Source organism: Enoplosus armatus, chromosome 10 (genome assembly GCF_043641665.1).
Source record: "Enoplosus armatus isolate fEnoArm2 chromosome 10, fEnoArm2.hap1, whole genome shotgun sequence".
NCBI classification, from domain to species: domain Eukaryota; kingdom Metazoa; phylum Chordata; class Actinopteri; order Centrarchiformes; family Enoplosidae; genus Enoplosus; species Enoplosus armatus.
This window is the reverse complement of record NC_092189.1, coordinates 14,518,212-14,537,517: the sequence shown is the minus strand read 5'-3', so window position 1 is coordinate 14,537,517 and position 19,306 is coordinate 14,518,212. Positions and strand designations below refer to the sequence as shown.

The following is a 19,306-nucleotide window of genomic DNA, read 5'->3' as shown; positions in this document are numbered from 1 at the left end:
CATGGTTTAGAAAAGATTTATTTTGTCGTTAGCTGTTTATTGGTGGACTATGCTCGTAGTGCATTGAAGAGCTTTAAATACAGTGGGTATGACACTTTGTGCTGTTCTGACCTTTCTTTGTGTGTTTGTCTTTGCAGAAACAAGCATTTACATTTACATGACACAGAATGAAGGATTGATTTCTGCACTTGTTGGTTTGACCTTCGTGTCCGCACCAACTGCGCTTGATTGATGCTCCCGTCATGTCATACAGACTGACTTTATGGATGTTCATCAGTTTTATTTTTGGATCCCTATTTGCACAGTCTGGAGAGCTGAAGAGGGCAGTAATGCTTTTACCCACTTAGTGATGCACAGACGTCCTTTGACAGCAGCATACACACAGGGTTTTTTTTCTCCCTCATGCTCTCTAGCTCTCAATCTGACTCTAGTTCCATCTCTATTTCTCTCTCTAACCCCATTTTAGCAGAGCAATCCAATGCCCTCTGAGCCATGTTTGTATTAGCAGGAGATTCACTTCATTTTTGGGAAATGGAGTAACAGAGAACACAGTGTTCACAGTTGAGGGGCATAGAGCGGTCATTATAGTTTGTCGGTCCAGATTGCAGCCATCAAACCATTGCAATGGACCAAGTGTCAGGAAAAGGGCTGCAGTTTATGATTATTTTCATTATCGATTTTTCAGCTGATTATTTTCTCCAATAATCATTTAATCTATAAAATATCTGAAAGAAAATGGAATATGCCCAATATAGTTTCCCAACGTCAAAGGTTAGGTCTTCGAATTGCTTGGGTTTTTTTCCAACCAACAGTCCAAAGAAAAGATATTCAGTTTACAATTAAATAAAACACAGAAACGCAGCAGATGCTTCTATCAATCGACTTATCAATTAATTGAATACTCCAGTTTGGGTTATTCTGGTGTCTCTTTTCCACACTTTAATTCTCAACTGAATCTGTTGTTTTTGAGATGCGTGTCGGCCTAATGATTTCTTCCGGTTGATTGTTTTTTTTTTTCCAATAATATTACAACATCACACTTTCCACACAGTTATGATTGTTCTTTATTGTCTGTGAAGTAGTACAGCTTTGACAAAAGATAAAAGTAAGGCACTGCCCACCAAAACAGTTCACTTGTCTGAGAAAACATTACCAAAAATATATTACACTCTCAAAAATAAATACATGATTATATAATCTATATTAACTCCTATGGCCCAGCCTTAGTGGTCAATCATTTGCATAGACAATATTAGTTTTTTTAAAAGATCCATACAAAAATAAGGACCATTTACTTATAGATACTCTATTTCCTTTGGTGAGGACGTTTATAAAGTGTTACATTACATGAAGTAATAATGTAACAAGTCATTAAGTGCAACATTATACTGAATTCTCACTGTTAATTAATTCATTATATTATATTATTAGGAGTTATCACAGTTATTTCTAGAAAGCTTGTATAATTCTTTAGAGAATATATTGAGCATGCAATGCAATCATTCTACCTGATAGCTTTTAACATTAGAAATATAAAGACTTTATATCAAAACTAAAAAGAGTGTAACATTCATATCCTGATAATGCCACTAATTTGCAGAATCAACTTTCTAAACAGCTGAAATGAAGCAGATGCATGTAGCTCATTTTGAAATGGTTCTCACATCATCATCATTTCTGTCATGTTTCCCAGAGAACCCTTTCTTCACTCACATTATGACTGCTATGAAATGAACATTAGTGTTTTGCCAGGTTGACATGGCCGCCAATCAGAGAGTGAGGATGGTCGGGGAGTGCAGGGAGTGATCTGATTGGTCACCACTGCTGCTGCTGCGGCGATGACTGATCCCACAGGGCTGTGGGGCTTGACAATGTGGGACGTTTCCATGATGTGATGAAGCATGGGGTGTGATCGAGGCGCTGGTGTCTAGCGGGGCAGAGGGATAGGTGAAAACAATCCCAGCTGTGAAGGGCGTAAGAGAGGGAGTGGATGTGAGAACCGGGGTGTGTAGCGACTCTGATTCAGTGGCAACAGCAGAGGCAGCCGGTGTCACACGCTTGGTGGGGATAGTTATCTTCGGTTTGGGCCTCTCCATCTTTTCTGGCAGCTTGGTTGAGGGTCCAGGTCTTCTGGAGTGTTCTGGCTCCATTTTGATGCCTCCTAAAGAAGAACTTGATGGATTTGGATCAGAATCCGAATCAGAGTCCTCAATCTTACAAATGGGACGGTGAGCCTCCAGGACCAGCTCAAGCTTATCTTTCTCCTTTTGTAATTGCTCTATTTCCTTCTGTAAACTGGACTTTTCATCTTCCAGCTGGTCAGTCTCCTACACCAGGATAAGACAGATGTATAAGTTAATTCTCTCATGCCTGATTGAGACCAATACCTTGTATATCGAGCATTAGCGTTATGACATTTTTACAATGCTCACTCACATTTTGCAGCGTGTCTGTCAGCTCCCGGCGGCGATTTCGACATTTTGCTGCAGCCAGTTTATTCCGCTCCCTTCTTATTCTACGTCTCTCCATCTCTTCCTGGGATAACTTTAATGAGAAAGAGAAGGGAAAAGATTAAAATACATGAAATAGATTAACCTGACACAGTGAAGTCAAACTCTAAACCACATTTAATGTGTGAAGTTGGATTGTGAAACCTTCTTGTTTAAGGCAAAAAATGTATATCAAACGTATAGTGTTGGGAGTGCAGCAGAGACAACATGAGACACATGAGAAATACTACCACCATGTGTGTGCACTGAGTCATCACAGTCATGGCGGCTGAATGATCTTGAAATGTCTGAGCTTTTGTGCCGTTGTAACATCCTGACTCTGACTTCATCCAGCGCCCTACTGAATAATTGCCGTTGCTCCAATATTTCCCGCCCTTTCAGGGTGATGAGTCATGCACAGAGCACAGCTGTGACTCAGGTGTGAGTCACAGAAAATGACTTGCCCCTGTGAGTCACATGACAGTCCACTTCCTGTACCATGAACTCCAAGAACAAAACTGTGACGGGGATATGTGCCAACATGTGCCTGATGAAACAAAAAAATTACACAGCGGTGGTGACGAACATGGTGATGGATCTGAAGGTTAAAGTTGAGTTGGATTGGGTCACTTGAACATTTGTGCTATCTTGTTTTGACATGTAACATTGCTCTTACAACAAAAAGCAGATCTTTGCAAACAGTGTGTCACAGGTGATCTTTTCCCTGAGTCAACATCGACTCAAAGTAAACACCATCAAAGAACATAAACAGTGTGTGTTTGTCACTGGAGGGTATTCTTTCCTTTTTTAAATGACCTAATGATTGAAAACGTATTTTTAAAAAGTATTAAATAACAGCTCCCAATAGTCTAATCTTATCCTATTTCCAAATGTATTCATCTGATGTGTAAGTCTAAAGGAAATGACACAGTTGTGTCAGAGAGTATTACAGGATATTACACACTAGTTACACAGAAATGATTGAGCTATTGTCCACACCTCACTATCTGCATTCCCTCTAGGGAAAATATGAATCCCAAGAGAGCTCCTTTTACTTTGTCTTAGTCTCTCACTTTTCAAACAGCATAAATGCAACAAATCCACAATCATCAGTGTCTCTTTCTTTGGCACTATATATCTTCATAATTTAAGGACCACTTACATGTTCATCGTTCTTGCGGCGTGTCGGGGCTGTAGTGTTTGCGGCTGCTCTTATGACCCCTGGTCTGAGAAGATGGGGGTGGGAAGGTGGTGGACCCAGCGGCCGTGCCCCTGAGAGGGTTGGGTAAGGAGGCACTGGAGAACGTGAAGGGCCCGGTGGATGCATGAGGGAGGGCTGGACCAACCACTGGAGGTCCTGGTTGGTTGTGATGGCATTGAGGCTTGGTACAAACTGACTGTTGCCAGCCATTGTAAACTTCTGGGGAAAATAAATCAAAAAGAAAATGTGGATAAAGTTAGTGGATGAGCGAAAAGTACTGTCACAGACCTGATCCTAGATCCAACATGTGATCAGTAACAAAACACATGGGCATAAATGTGAAGTAATTAAAGTAAAATATAACAGATGATGAAGACTATCATTACTACATTACATTAATAAATATTGAGTTTACAAAACTGTTTTATTATTCTTATTTTACTTTCACATTCTAGTTTACATTCTGTTTGACCCCTAACTGCCCTAACTGCCTGGGATAACCTGTAGCCTAGTTTAATGAAAGTACACCTACCTGCTCCTGTTGCGTAGTTGAAGTGCTGGTGCTTCCCAGGGATACAGAGTTTGACCCTGAGACGCTGCCTGTGTACGCCGGGTTGCCTCTTCCGTGACTCCCAAAGTTGCGATACATCCTTTCTGTTTAAATGAAAAGAAAATTGAACCCAGATGGAGCTTAAAGTCCTTCAGGCCTCACTAAATAAGTTTCAGGTTCAGTCTCGTGTGTCAATTCAAACTCTGGGTAAGCCCACCTTATTGCGGTAAATCGGTAGAGTCCAAATAGGTCCGTCTTCAAGGGGGGATAAGGAAGAAAATATCGCCTCGCTTTTTTTCAAATCGCCCAAAAACCTCCGAAAACGACTTTCAGTTCATCCTCTCGTCCTTAGTCATACACCTAGAAGCCAAAGTCTGGGAATGATTGTGCGGTTGTAAACTCTTAAAGCGGCACCATAGGTCCGCCACGCCCCTCCGTAGTTACGGGAAATAGTGTTGTCTGGAATCTCTCACGAATTGAACCACGTGTCGCGACGTCATTGACCATATATGGTGAGAATTTCCTCCTGAGAGTAGAGCCCGGGATCCCTCAGACAGAAACAGACGCTCCACCTCACGGTCTGATCAGCGGAGTCTCTCTGCTCTGTGATTTCTGATGTAGACGATGAAATACTACCACAGTGTCCTACTCCAGTGGAAGGACTGCCACTTACATAATATTTTATTAAAGCGAAGGTTACATTTGAAGAGTAAAAATCTACTTATATAAACTAATAAAAAAATGGTTATTTAAACTGTACTTTACTGTTATTTTAATATTTGCTATACTATTGGATGTGGTCATTACAATTTCAACAAACTAAAATACTGGTTTTAAAAACCTACGTGGAATTCATCAGAGTTCAAAATTGAATTAATGAAATTACAAAATAAAGGCAGATTAGTTTTCTCATTATCGCTGCAAATAAATGCACAGTTTTTCCATTACCAATGCTCGTTTAGAGTTTAAAACATTCGTATTTAGTGATAAATGTCATTTTGACTGTATTTATAAGTATACTACTTAGCAAAACCTTATGTCAAAGTGAAATTACTGACTTTAAATTTACACTGTAAAACATCATACAGGCCTATAATGAAATCACAATCTGTTATCATTATCTTATGTAAATTAATAGGTTGAATTAATGTTAAGTTAAGTCAACTTATAATTAGTAGTTTTCATTTTCAGATCCATTTCAGAACTTAAATAATAATGAAAATAATAAATATCTTGAAATGATGAAACTTGTATTCAGTAATTGATGTAATTTGAACTTCAGTTAAAAGTACACTACCTTACTAATAACTGTGAAATTATGGACTTCAAAACTCAAAATTCCAACATTTCTGACATTTCATCATATAGCTGTCAGGTCTGTGACGAAAAACAGCTGGAAGATGAAAAATGCTATTCTAATACTCTTCTTAAATATGGATTAATTTCAAGGTTGCATATAAACTACAGGATGCCTTATGAAATAGAATATAAAGTGTGGGCAAGGCTGGGTGCATGTGCCTAATTGTGCTGAGGTTTTTGGCAGTCACTCTCACTTTGCAAACCACATCAATGTGCACGCATGCCTGTGGAGATGAGTCAGTCGACGGCCACAAAGCTGCTCGATTATTTCACCATCCGTTTCAACGACTGTTTTTTACTTGCATGCACAATATAGTACCTAGTAAAGATTCAAAAAACGCTTGCTGTAGAGTCGGTAAGCCTAGTCTGACACAACAGCTGCTGACCTTGCAGTCCCAAAGGACACAGTTCCCGGCAAGAGCTGATTTCTCCTAGCTGCTGACTGTTGCACCAATGTCTCACATTACTGCTAATTCTTCTCTTAGGAATAAGGATTGTCAATTCCACTCTGAATTCACTAAAAATTAATTGCAAAGGCAGTTTCTAGTCCACTAAAAGAGGTCTCTTTTTTGGAGGAAAAGGAAAAAATAGTGCAGATGAATGATCCTCATCTATATAGAAATTGAGACATTGAACTGTGGGCTTCGGCCTCTTCATAACTTATGAATGGGAATAGAGACAGTGAACAAAAACTGAAACTGCCAGGAGCATGACATTTAACAAAGCCTTTACCTGTTGCTCATTGGCCCATTTCACTACTGAGTCTCATATTTCAACAATATTACACCCTGTGATAATGAGGACACACATGCAGGATGTTTTCTTTTCCAATGTGGTTGATGGTATCATATGAAGAGAATACAGGGTAAAGGTGAGCGTCAGATGACTAAAGACTCCGGAATGCAATGATGACACACTTGCTATGTCTCTAATTGTGACATGTCACAACATGTTGGACACCCTTTTCTCCGATTGCACCTTCATTCACCCACTGGCTGTTTCTTTTATCTTTTATTTTCCAAGAAAAGATCTGCTGACAGACAGACATGCCCATTTGAATAAAATAAAATAAAGATTTTGAAGTTTATGTATATTCACAAGTGAGAGTGAGAGTAAGTTGTTGTTTTCTGTTCTACTCCACATTTTCTCCACAAAAGTTAACATTTTCTGGGGGGAAGAAGGACGTTTAGATTCCATTTCCATTTACTCACCCTAAAAAACTCCACATGTATTCACATAACTCATCCACACCCACCCATCCACCCACCCATCCACCCACACACACATGCTTCACAGAGCATAACAGCATCCTCATGCCACATACACTTAAATGTATTTGGTTTAGTGGGTGTTGCAAATCACATCTTGTCGATTCATGGTTCAGTACCATGGGTAGATAGCTTACTGTGATTGTACAGTGCAGTTTTGAATATTTCTGTAATAAGACAGTTCTGATTGTCACACTGTATGAATGTCATGTCCAATATCAATAAATGACTACAATTAAATACAAAGTGAATCATATTAAATATTACTATAATGCAAGTGTTCTTACTGTAAATAGTGTGGGAAATATTATATAGCCTAATATAATGTATCATTTCTTATCAGCTTGGCATTCAAAGTTTAGATGTATTAGTACTTAAATGTAGTAAAAGTACTCATTCCAAAACACTGTCCATTTACAGTAGGGGTGGTATCAGTACAGATCTTTAAAAGTATCAAGACAACAATGTAGTAGTGCAAGTAGAAGCCTTGAATTAAAATTTCTATTAGTATTAGCAACCAAATGTTCTTGAGTAGCAAAAGTGAAAGTAGTAGCCCTGCAGTTGGTCCAGATGGAGCTAAATTTAACTGCATTATTAAAGTTTTATGAACTCATCATGTATTTTTTTATATAAAATCTTAATATGGAAAGTATGTAGTAACTTCAACCACATTTTAAATAGATATTAGTAAAAAAGTACAATATTTCCCTAAAATGCACTAGTAGAAGTATAAAGTTGCTCAAAATGAAAATGCTCAAGTAAAATACAAGTACCAGATGTAGAGTACTTTAGTAAATGTACTTGATTACTTTTCAACTGTTACATTTTTGAAACTCTTTCTAAGAATAGAAGGTATGTTGTAAAGTTTGTAAAGCACCATGAGGCAAATTTGTAATGCAAATTGGTGATTTGTAACTATATAAATGTGACTATATAAATAAAACATTAACCTGTAATGAATAGAACAATGATGTAGGTGGTCCAGCAATGCATTATTCTTTAATTTATAATTATATCACGTTTTGAGTTCAAAACGTTATTCTAAAAAGTGAAGCGTATTCTGCTGTCAGAGTAACTGTCTATATATGTTGTTTATCCCTTGGCCACCACACACCCCACATTGTACCGGCATACTTAAATCTATACATTTTATTTCAATATTTCTGATAACATGAGAGAAACTGTGCTGCAGTAAGTCTGGTGTTGTCTTCTGCTCAGAGATGTAATAAGTTTATGGCTCCCTAAAGTTAAAATGTAACCTACCTTGCTATCCCAACAAACAGTTAAGCATTGGTAGGAAATGGGAAGGAAAGTAAGATTTGCACATGGAAGTATTAGCATTAACTGTTACCTGTGTGTATTGGTACATCTGTTTACTTTCATGTTTGTACTTAGATGGTTTTCTGCCACGCAGGCACACTGAAGTCGACCAACCGCAGTGGATGGGTGGGATCAGTCAGAACAGTCTGGTAGCCACGTAGCTAGCTAACAACGTTAGCTGTGTCGGTAAGTGCACTTATGCTCGTTATCTATTTCATGATTATAACATTAACCCTTAGACAAGTTGTATGGAAACTTGAAATGCTACTGTTGAGTATATTGTTATCACCTGTGCTCTTCCACCGAGTATTAATTGAAAATATGATGTCATTACCGTAGCTCGCATGGCTAGGTAGCTAACTGTTAGCCTTAACTGGCAGCAACAGTGGCTAGCGTTAAATAAGTTTATTCGTAGGTTAGCTGGGTAGCTAGCAAGTATTAGCATGAAAGTGTTGCAAGCCAGCCTCTTACTGATATCAAGTAATTGAATGCTATCAATGTTAGCTGTGGCATGGCATCACAATGCTTTATTTATCTTGCTGACCATGATGAATTCGTTTAACAAAGCGATAAATAAGGTGAAATGTAGCTAACGTGTTATTGTTTTTATTTTAAGCTAACGTTAACGTCTGCGAACGTCATAATGGACTTGCCACATCATGGGTACCGAGCAAGTAAGTGGAAATGTGAATCACTATGTTACCGTCAGTTAAAGATTTTGCAAACTATCCATCCATAGTGTCTACTTCCTATTTCTTACTAAAGCAAGACAACTAACTCAACTGGTGCTGTCACATGACTGGTGATATACCCTAAAAGATCCCAGTTTGTGAGGTACACCTAAATAACACTAATGCAGTTTAATGTACCACAATCTTACCTGCACGAGGGCTATAATGCCTTCCCTAATTTATATACGTGGGGTTGACAAAATATTAGAAACACCTGTAAGTATATTGCAGTACAATTCGACAGCACCACAAACTATGGCCTCCAATGACGGTAGCTGAGGGTATCTAATAAACTGGCAACTGAGTGTAAACCTTGACAATCACTCATACTATGACTTTAACAACGGATGTGGGCACATTTTTAAGTAACTGTAGTGAAATTAAATCAAATTCCTACAAAAGCTCAGAACAGCAGCATTAATTAAGGAGCCCCTCATGTTATCTTGGTCATCACATATAATTGTTTCTCACAAAGACTTGATACCATGTTTTCCACAGCTAAACCGAGAGCTCGTGCAGCTCCCCCCACAGCAGATTCTGTCCTGTTTGAAGACACCAGCTCTGCAGCACCGGTAATGAACAGTCAAGGATACTACACTCCTGGGTACAATATGGGAGGACCCTCAAATGACATGCAAGGAGGTGCAGGGGTGGACAACCTGTTTACTGACCCAATGGCCAACGCTGCAGTGATGTACGGCTCCTCATTAGCCAACCAAGGAAAGGATATGGTAAACAAAGAGGTACTCAAAGGGTTTCTTAATATATGATGTACAGTACTCTATGTGTGGGGTACAGTGTTAACCCAGTAACCTATAAATAATGTCATGGCCTAGTTTGGGCAATTGGTACCACTTTACACCATCCTCAAAAATGTGTCTTGGGTGATTGAATCACAATTTGACTGTTTTAAAAACTGGTTTAAATGCACCCCAAACACATTGTGAACAACTTTCACAAGGTTTTAAAGTTTCTCTGTAGCTGTATGACTAAGCAGACATAAGTTAGACACAGCCTGACTCTTAATATATGATAAGATAATAGGTCTAAACAGGAGTCATTCTGCTTTTGCTCCTTTGCCTGATGTTATTCACATCCAGAGCCTTTTCACAATTGAAACTTTGTGTCTAAAGGGTGCCTTTTTTAGTGGACAGATCAAGCAGACCATTTATTAATATAAAATAACAGTTGATGAATTTTCACACCCAGGAAGAACAATTGCCCGTGGATGGCATGTAAATAAAACTGATGTTCTGCTGGATTGGCAACTTGATACACAGGTGGTTCAAAGTACATAGACTGGGTGTCAAGCCAAAGTGATGCACAATCCTGAGGGCAGCCACAGCCTTCTTTAAAAATGACTATGACTCAACTGTATTTATTAACATTGGCAGACTGCAGCTTCTCATCTGTTAAGTTAATGTTTGCACTTCCTTTGCCTTTCAGATCAGCAGATTCATGTCTGTGAACAAGCTGAAATACTTCTTTGCCGTCGACACCAGATATGTATTGAAGAAACTTATGATCCTCATGTTCCCTTATACACATCAGGTAATCAGAGCTATTCATCCCATCAGACTTTGTGCTGCATGAACGTACGAGACGACACAAAACATTCAATAGTCAAAGACTGCATGATAATTTTCTCTGGTATCATATGTTCAACCACTTATCACGTTGAAACCATGTGAACAAGATAATCAGCTACTTAATCACTACCGATTGCCAGTGCGTACATAGAAACACAGGGAGCTCAGTTAATTCCCACACACTTTAACTTATTCAGATTGTAAATTAAGTCACCACTTCAAACATTCTGTGCCCTGATAATATACAAACTACACAGAGTGCAAACTCTCCTTACAAGACCAGGGTCACATTGTATTTACTGTTTGACCCTGAATACTGTGTGTTATTACATAGTATTCACAACTGTCACATGTTGGGTGTAGTGTTTAATCTGCATGGAGTACCTCACAACTGTGGTTTACTAAAAGGAGTAAGTCCGGTGATATTCTATATTTTTCTTATTGTCAACAAAAACTATGAAAAGACCTAAACCAACAATTAACTGATGTGTATTGTCTGTGTAGCAAAAACTTGATATAACTTATTCCTTTGTACAAATAAGGTCCTCTATTCTCATAAACTATTAAAAAAACACATCAATGAGCCACACCGTGTTCCTTCATTGCTATGCACATGGGCGCTGCAGTTTATTTTGAGTCGATCCCACATGCACCATCCTGCTGCTCCCACAGCTGAAAATGGTCCCCAACAACTACTTGCTCCTGTTTAAGTAATGTTTGCTAAAAACTACACTGCTCTGCTTTTTTGGGAAATTATTCAACATTTAAAAAAAAAAATTGAAACAACATTTTTGACCCGTTTTTTAAAGATTTACATCTTCAGTTGGAACAAATGGGCCTCTGGGTATCACAGAGAGGATACAGAAGTCTGAAAGCATTCAGAGATGGACTAACACATTGTTGGTCTTTTCATAGAATTTGTTGACAGTAACAAAAATATCGATCATCCTTTAATGAGGGCAGCAAGCTGTTAAACAAAACAAAGCCAGACACCTGTCTTGTTGTACTTGCCCAAAATGTCTATTTGTCTTTGTTTACTCCATTCTTACTTATAATGGATCATAAACCTTTAATTATATCAAGTCTAAATTAACTTTGATATAGTGATTGTCTAAACCATTTTAGTGTTTTATGTAATCTAAGTTGTTCCATCCAGTAGACCCTTCAGGTAAAAAAAAAAAAAGTGTTTGCTTACAACACTGTTAAACTCTGCAGGATCATTCATACTGTACTTGTGTGTTCTTGGTAGGATTGGGAAGTTCGTTACCATCGGGACACTCCACTGACTCCAAGACAGGATGTGAATGCCCCTGACCTTTACATTCCAAGTAAGTTTTCTATAAATACAGATTATCAATAGCAGAGCGTTTTGGGATGCCTATTTTGCGTGCATGTATTTAGTGCACTTTTTGTCTTTCAGCAATGGCTTTCATTACGTACATTTTACTTGCTGGAATGGCCCTGGGCATTCAGAAAAGGTGAGGTGAATTCTTCCTCCTCTAATTTACTTTATGGCTCACAGTAAATATGTTCGTATCAAATAAGTCAAATAAGGAGTGTGTATTATCTTTGTGTGAAGGTTCAGTCCTGAGGTTCTTGGACTGTGTGCCAGCACCGCCCTCGTGTGGGTCATCATCGAGGTCTTGGTGATGTTGTTGAGTTTGTACCTGCTGACAGTACACAGCGACCTCTCAACCTTTGATCTTATTGCCTACAGCGGATACAAATATGTTGGGTAAATGTCATGTTGTACTCAAGATGCATATGATTATGTTTTATATTAGCAAATCAGTGTGATGGTTAGTTTTAGACTAAAGCTCCAACTTTTTGTTTATTATAACTAAACCGATTAACTGCTAAATCATACATTGATTCTGATTAAAAGGTACCTTTGTAAATAAAGATTTTTTAAATGTGTTAACTGCATTACACATTCATGTTGAGGTACTTTGAAACATTATGAATACATTTTTTATGCCTCTCCTCTAGGATGATCTTCACAATGTTGTGTGGCTTACTGTTCGGCAGTGATGGTTATTTTGTGGCCCTTGCCTGGTCCTCTTGTGCCCTTATGTTCTTTATTGTAAGTATTTTGAGTCCTCATTGACGTCATCCACTATAGTGGAGTTTTCATCATCAAAATACTCAACATACAATCTGACAAAACTATAATATACTTTATTATTTAATACCACACATGCATAATTCTCAGCTCATAATGAGCTAATAAGCTTGTACATTTCTTATCCACAGCAGTATTGTGTTTCATCAGTGTGGGATATTTATAGTTCATAAAAGGTGCTGATTGCCTATGTAATTATAATTAATTATATTCCATAAGTAGGTCAGATATTTACATATTTAGATGTTGTTTTTTCCATTTCAGTTGTCCTTTCTCAGAGAATAATAAAGAAACAAACATACAGAATACACAAAGAAAAGAGAACAGCTAATACACACAAACTGTATGTAAAATATAATAAGGTGTGTAAGCCCTCAGGTTCAGGCAAATACACAGATGTCTAGTGCAACAACAACATATCAGCTTTTAGCATTATCACATTATTCATTATTACACTATATTACATTTAGTTATTAAAACTAACAATGACGAATTGTTTTATATAAGCTACATTACTGTCTATTCTATTTTTGCTCTACTAAAAATGTATAGCATGGATTTTTTCACTTCTTGACAAGAGTTAAATGAATAGATCAATACCCCTCTCATGTCTGTATGTTAAATATGAGGCTGCAGCTAGCAGCTGGTTAAGCTTAGCTTAACAAAGACTGTAAACAAGAAAAAGCAGCTCGCATGAAGTCTTATCGTCAAGGTGATGTTGCCAGGCACTTACTGGTCCTGGCCTAGAAATAGTCCGGCACATAAACCCCCCCGTAAAACCACAACATCAGAATCGGAATCAGAACATGATGTTTTTACTCTTCAGTTTTTGTACAAATTAAATTTAAAAAATAAAATGTGTGAATGAGTGAGCTTTATGAGCTGCTATGTGGATTTTATTAACTTTGGACAGATCAAGGCTAAGCTTTCAGTCTTTGTGCCGAGCTAAGCTAACCAGCTGCTGCTTCCTGTTCAACCATGAGAATGATATCAATCTTCTCATCTAACTATAGCCATCAAAGTGCACAAGTGTATTTCCTAAAATGTTGAACTTTTCCTTTAATCAAGTCAGATTTGTAACTTATATACTCCTATCACTTATGTTAGCCTGAATTGCAGGTTTAAAGATGTTTCTATCTTCGCAGGTTCGATCTCTGAAAATGAAGATCCTTCCCTCTCTCTCTGCGGACTCCATGGGAACTGGATCAAGTGCCAAACCTCAATTACGCCTTTATATCACTGTAGCTACTGCAGTGTTTCAGCCGATCATTATATATTGGTTAACCTCTCACTTGGTCAGGTGACTGTGAGGCATTTAATAACCTGAAGTCCAATAACCTGGACCCAAAAGTATGTGGTTGTTGGGTGCTTGTACAATCGCCTTTATATGCTCTTTTGTCTGTAAACTCAAAACATATGTAGACTGTGTTGAACTGCAGCACGTGTTGAGTTTGTCAGATTGAGATGTTCATAATGAAATGGTTTCATTGATTTAACCACCAAGTGTGACACAGAAAACGTCTCACCAGAAGACTGTGGTTTTCCACCATGAGTGTACAGTAACACAGACAAATGCTTATTTTTGGCCATCTAACTTTGAAAACAAGGGCTTTCATTGTGACATTAGTTTAATCAGAACTCATCCGTTCAAGTTTCCTTTTATATAATGTCTCTGTACATGCTTTCCAGTATTTACACACCACACTTACACACATGATTCGAGTGCCACTTTTCTGGTATGGTAATGTTGCTGTATTATCTCCCCTTCTCTGGTGAATCCTGGATTTTATTTATCTACATTTGACAAAGCATGACAATGTTTGGACTTTTTGTAGAAAAAAATAAATATATTTAGCTTTGTGCATTCAATTTTAACAGTTTCTGAGACTTTTGTGTTCCATGCTAACAGCTAGTTCTGTAGGGAACGTTTTTCTGTATTTGTTGTTTACTGTCAGTTAATAAGATTATAAGTTATTTCTAAAGATTGTACCAGAGCTCAGTGTTTGGCCTACAGTCTATGAATGAGACAGATAAGTGTTGCAAAGTTATACAGTTGTTCTCAAAGGTGGAAAGTAGCTGAAATTAATTTACTTAGAATTACTGTGCTTATGTACAATTTTGAGGTAGTGGCATGTTACATGAGAATTGCCATTTTGTGAGAATTTATGTTTACTCCATTACATTGTGGCATATTTACAGCAACTGTTATATAAAGTCATTATAGCATAAGGTGTTACATGCCAGACATAATAAGCTCATACTGTAAAACATGATGCATTACTAGCTGAAATTAGCCCTCAGAAGGCTATTTGTCATGGTGGAATTTAACTAAGCACTATACCTCAGTATAATTTTGAGTTACTGTACTGTATGGTATGAGTGTCTACATTTTATGCTACTTCAAATTCACTACATTTGTTTGAAATGTATAGTCACTAGTTACTTTGCCGATTCAGATTTTACACACAAATTATGAGCATGTAAAATATGCATTTTTATTTATTAACCACCCAACAGTACTTAAAAATTTAGAATTGGCCCCACCTCGACCTGCCACAACATTAAAATGCTGCTTAGACATTAATGCATCAGTTGTAATAATCCAATAGTAGTATATATAATATTCACACAGTCATTGTACTGCATAATGATTACTTTTAATACTCCATGCAGTATTTTTACACTACATGAATACATTTGACTACTGTTACTACTTGTTTACTTTATACTTCACGAGGTATTTTACACTGGAGTATTGCTATTATTACTGTCCCCCCAGTGTTGGTTGGTGTGAGAGTGAATCGACGCGGGAGCGCGCCTGGGAACGCGCACACTGCAAAGCGTCCTATTCGTTTCCATGGAAACCTCGGACGGCAACAGAACACGGAGCGAGAGGTGTCCGAGTCCGATTCTAGTTTTGAACACCCGAATTTCACCTTTAACTTTTGATCGACGTGTTTTGGGACATTGAAGGAGCTCCGACTTCTGCCAGAATTATCGTTTTGGTGATTTGGTGAGAAACTAGTTGATATTATGCATTTAAAGCTTTAGCTAACATCAGCGAGTGGGTTACCTGTGTGAGGAAAAGGCGGCTGTCTTGACTAAATGAAACTTTATATTGTGCCGCCATTTGCCTACTGAACTGTGTTGTAGAGCCATGTGGCATCACATACAAACGTTCAGAGCGTTATAAATGTGATTTTACTCGCAACAAGTCTAGTATTAGTTTGCTAAAAGCATTTAATCGATACCAGCGCACATTCAGTGTACCTTCATGTATAGCTACAAGCAACAATGACTTTGTAAGAGACCTGCACCTGTCCACTGGCCACGTTTTGCGTGTATTAACACGGGAGATGGGACTGTAAGACTGTACATATAATGGACTTTGAACGTTAAGTGGATGCTCATCAGAGGGGAACAGATAGCTAACATTTAACTGGATAGAGCTGTTTTTTGCTTTTCTCCAGCTTTTTCTCAGAAGCTCTTTTAATCTAACTATTTGGAGTGGAAATGAACTGCATGTTTGAGTTATTGTTTTTGTTTTGAAAGGTAGTTTTTAAAGTTTGGTTTACTGTTCCTTAAAGTAAACAGAAAATAAAAGTATTTCTGTCTACTCTGTTGCTTTTCTGAACAGTCTGGAAGAGGGCTTTTTTGTTTTTTCCTTAAGGTGTTTTATGCTGTTCTGATAACAAAGCCCTTTGAGGCATATTTGTGATTTTGGACTATGTAAACAAAACTGAGGACTGACTTTAGTACTTAGTTGCTCCCTTTTACAGCACTAACTTTGATTGATTTCTGTCATGTTTCAGCAGAGGCACAGCTGAATGACCCTTAACGTTTCCTCCTGGGAGAGACATGGAGAATAGCTCTCACACACTGCCACCCTCATCACCATGTGCTACCACTTTCGGAGGGTCCCTGCCTTTCTCCTCCTCGCAGCAGCAGACCTGCTCAAATGGCCTTGTTTCGCTCCCACTTTCACCTATTTCATTCCCCCCTTCCCCTTCCTCACTGTCTCCAGCAACAGCAGAGTCTATTCACTCTTCCTCCCCTCTTTCACACTGCCCAGCGTCTCAGTGCCTCGAAGGACAAAACATGCCTTGCCTCAGCCCGGCAAACATATCCGACCAAGATGACCTGACATGCCTCAACTGGCTGCATCAGAGGGGCAACCTGCTCCCACTGCAGCCCCTTCCCAAAATGAGTACACTGCCTCAGTTAGAGTCCTCCGCACCTACCCAACCTCTTCCTCCTGCCTTGTCTAAGCCGCCTTACTCCTTCAGTAGTTTGATTTTCATGGCATTAGAAGATTCACCTGAGAAGAGGCTTCCAGTGAAGGACATCTACCAATGGATTGTGAACAATTTCCCCTACTACAGGACAGCCACTGGAGGCTGGAGGAATTCTGTCAGACACAACCTGTCCCTGAGCAAGAGCTTCCGTCGCATTCAGAGGGACAAGAGCCAGGTTGGGACACGACTCACGTTTACCACATTAAGAGCAACTGGGTCATGTAGTGAGTAAAGAGATGGTGTTTAAATTATAGGACAGAGGTTCAAGCATCCATATCTGAAAGCATCCATCCCACTGAAATGTAGTTGAGCAACACACTGAATCCAGATGTGCAGCTCTGTAGTCATAAACATTAGCATTAAACTGCCCTACAGGGAAATTATTATAATGTTGTGTTATGGTTGTTATACGGTCTAATGTAACATCTTTGCATGGGCCGCTGCAGTTTGAATGTTTCAAGTGGTTTTGTATATTTGTTTCAGTCAGTGGGGAAAGGATCGCTGTGGTGTGTGTGTCCAGGGTATCGGCCAGCACTCCTCGAGGTACTGAAGAAGACCCACAGTTATCACAGCACCAACAGCAATCTCATAAACAAGCCTGCACTGTGAGTATAATCACACAGTTTGAGTATGTGCAACAAGGCCGCAACAAACAACAATTTTCATTATGAGTTAATCTTTCTTTTATTAATCTTTAACTCTGTAAATTCAAAGTTTAAAATTGCTCAATAAATAAAAAGGAAGCAGCTCCTCACCCCTGTGAGGCTGGGAGTTGAGACTAGAGAATGTTTGGTTTACTGTATTTACTTAATGACTAAAACAACTGATTACCAAAAGTGGAGCAAATACATTTTCTGTTGACTGATTCTTCAGTCAGATAATAGACAAAACATCAATACTAAGTATTAGTGGTGATACAATTAATCGATTGATCAATTACTTGATTAATTGACAGAAAATAATTCAACAACAATTTAGATGATCAGTTACGTCACTTATCTGAGGAATCATTTAATAGCACCAGCTTCTCAAATGTGAGAATTAGCTGCTGAAGTAAATTTAAATTGAATATCTTTGAATACCATATCTTCTTACAAATTGCAAAGAGGATCTTTCACTATTTTCTGTTTTTTTATAGATTTCCTGTGTTGATTGAGTTGTTTTTCTCTGTTAATACAGTACATATTTCTGGTTTGCTTTCTAACCAGACCAGTAAAATATAATTTGCCTCAGTGGGTGAGGTGTGTCTGAATAATTTTACATTTTAATGACAAAACCTTAACCCTTACTGAGGTGCATTTTAAACAAACAAAACAAACACTATATGTATGTTGTTGTCTAACTATCTTGCCGTGCTGTGTGCAGGTTGGAAGGATCTGAATTTGGGGTGCCTACAGTGTGTGACTCTTTGGAAATCTCAGGTTAGTGACGATGAGGAGACTCACCGCAGGCTCATGTCACTTAATTAGCGCAAGAATTTACATATTTGACCCTTTATGAATTTCTTTTACACTACAACATTTTATCAATGGAGTAACAGCTCTCTGTGACACTTTTATTACCTGCAGCTTTTCTCCCTCTCTGCAGCTTTCTCAGCATGCGACATTGTTCCTATGTTTGTGTTCTGTTGTCACGGCAACAACCTTCTATTACCTTGGCAACCCAGCAATAGCCTAGCTTAGTCCCCTTTATGTCCTCTCGTTTTATATCGGGGCGTATGCACTATATGGGCCTCACATGCTCACTGAAGAATCTGACAAGTGGTTGTTCAACCAGCCTGTACGAAAACAAGTTATTAATATTAATGTCTCATTTTCGGCTTGAACACTATGATCTGTCATTTCCTACTTTTATTGTTTATTTTTACTCATGCAGATCCTCTTTCTCACACCCTCCTCCTCTCCACGCCCTCACCCCAAACCTTCACTAATGATAACCCGACATTCTCTGAAAACCCACCGTGCCCTTTGACCCCGGATCACGAGGAGCTCGTCACCATGGAGTCGGTTGAATACCAGCAGGACGAGGTCAGCGTGGACATGGAGAAGGATCCCCTGTCAGACAGCGGGTACATCGAGTTACACTATTACCAGTCTCACCAGTACCAGTACCTGGTGCTGCCGGGGGACACCGAGTTGGACCTGGAGACTGTGGAGATCCTTCAGCTGGATGCTGAGGCCCAGGAGGCTGCTGGGTCACTGCTGGACCTAGCAGGTGGCGGATATTAACATTATATTTAACAATCACAAATGAGGCAATGCTTCAATCGATTGTAAGCAAATACTCCAACGAACAAGTCTTAAGTGATAAAGGATAGACTGATGATGTTTGGCAAATCGGCTGCTTCTTCCTGAGACGTTGACACTGCCCTAAGGCTTATGC

At 38.7% G+C, this 19,306-nt stretch overlaps 3 protein-coding genes across 4 annotated transcripts; 2 read left to right on the top strand and 1 right to left on the bottom strand.

The window, feature by feature from the left end:
- Positions 1-1,046: 1,046 nt before the first annotated feature.
- On the bottom strand, positions 1,047-4,597 carry fosl1a (FOS like 1, AP-1 transcription factor subunit a). 2 transcript variants are annotated; one of them, XM_070913265.1, is made up of 5 exons: positions 4,458-4,597; positions 4,223-4,344; positions 3,652-3,909; positions 2,437-2,544; positions 1,047-2,327 (listed from the first exon to the last, which is right to left on the bottom strand). In XM_070913265.1, the coding sequence occupies exons 2-5, from the start codon at positions 4,337-4,339 to the stop codon at positions 1,770-1,772; spliced, it is 1,041 nt and encodes a 346-aa protein (XP_070769366.1). In that variant the 5' UTR covers positions 4,340-4,344; positions 4,458-4,597; the 3' UTR covers positions 1,047-1,769. The 2 variants fall into 2 exon arrangements, with proteins under 2 accessions (XP_070769366.1, XP_070769367.1); XM_070913266.1 differs by having other exon boundaries at positions 4,223-4,340; positions 4,458-4,586.
- A 3,725-nt stretch (positions 4,598-8,322) lies between these two features.
- yif1a (Yip1 interacting factor homolog A (S. cerevisiae)) lies at positions 8,323-14,498 on the top strand. The gene is made up of 9 exons (XM_070913215.1): positions 8,323-8,373; positions 8,804-8,861; positions 9,417-9,661; positions 10,365-10,469; positions 11,757-11,835; positions 11,928-11,985; positions 12,087-12,242; positions 12,497-12,590; positions 13,775-14,498. Exons 2-9 carry the CDS (start codon positions 8,831-8,833, stop codon positions 13,931-13,933), a joined length of 927 nt encoding a protein of 308 aa, XP_070769316.1. The 5' UTR covers positions 8,323-8,373; positions 8,804-8,830; the 3' UTR covers positions 13,934-14,498.
- Positions 14,499-16,487: 1,989 nt separating this feature from the next.
- On the top strand, positions 16,488-19,152 carry LOC139291823 (forkhead box protein N2). Its single transcript, XM_070913929.1, has 4 exons — positions 16,488-17,099; positions 17,408-17,529; positions 18,290-18,345; positions 18,800-19,152. Exons 1-4 carry the CDS (start codon positions 16,488-16,490, stop codon positions 19,150-19,152), a joined length of 1,143 nt encoding a protein of 380 aa, XP_070770030.1.
- Positions 19,153-19,306: the final 154 nt, after the last annotated feature.

Coding starts and splice junctions, on each gene's coding strand:
- yif1a (XM_070913215.1), top strand. CDS start 8,831: ATGGACTTGCCACATCATGGGTACCGAGCAA. Junction 8,862..9,416: donor ACATCATGGGTACCGAGCAA/GTAAGTGGAAAT, acceptor TGTTTTCCACAG/CTAAACCGAGAGCTCGTGCA. Junction 11,836..11,927: donor CCCTGACCTTTACATTCCAA/GTAAGTTTTCTA, acceptor TTTGTCTTTCAG/CAATGGCTTTCATTACGTAC.
- fosl1a (XM_070913265.1), bottom strand. CDS start 4,339: ATGTATCGCAACTTTGGGAGTCACGGAAGAGGCAACCCGGCGTACACA. Junction 2,545..3,651: donor GCCGCAAGAACGATGAACAT/GTAAGTGGTCCT, acceptor TTCTCATTAAAG/TTATCCCAGGAAGAGATGGA. Junction 2,328..2,436: donor TGACAGACACGCTGCAAAAT/GTGAGTGAGCAT, acceptor ATCCTGGTGTAG/GAGACTGACCAGCTGGAAGA.
- LOC139291823 (XM_070913929.1), top strand. CDS start 16,488: ATGGAGAATAGCTCTCACACACTGCCACCCTCATCACCATGTGCTACC. Junction 17,530..18,289: donor CTCATAAACAAGCCTGCACT/GTGAGTATAATC, acceptor TGCTGTGTGCAG/GTTGGAAGGATCTGAATTTG. Junction 18,346..18,799: donor TGACTCTTTGGAAATCTCAG/GTTAGTGACGAT, acceptor TTACTCATGCAG/ATCCTCTTTCTCACACCCTC.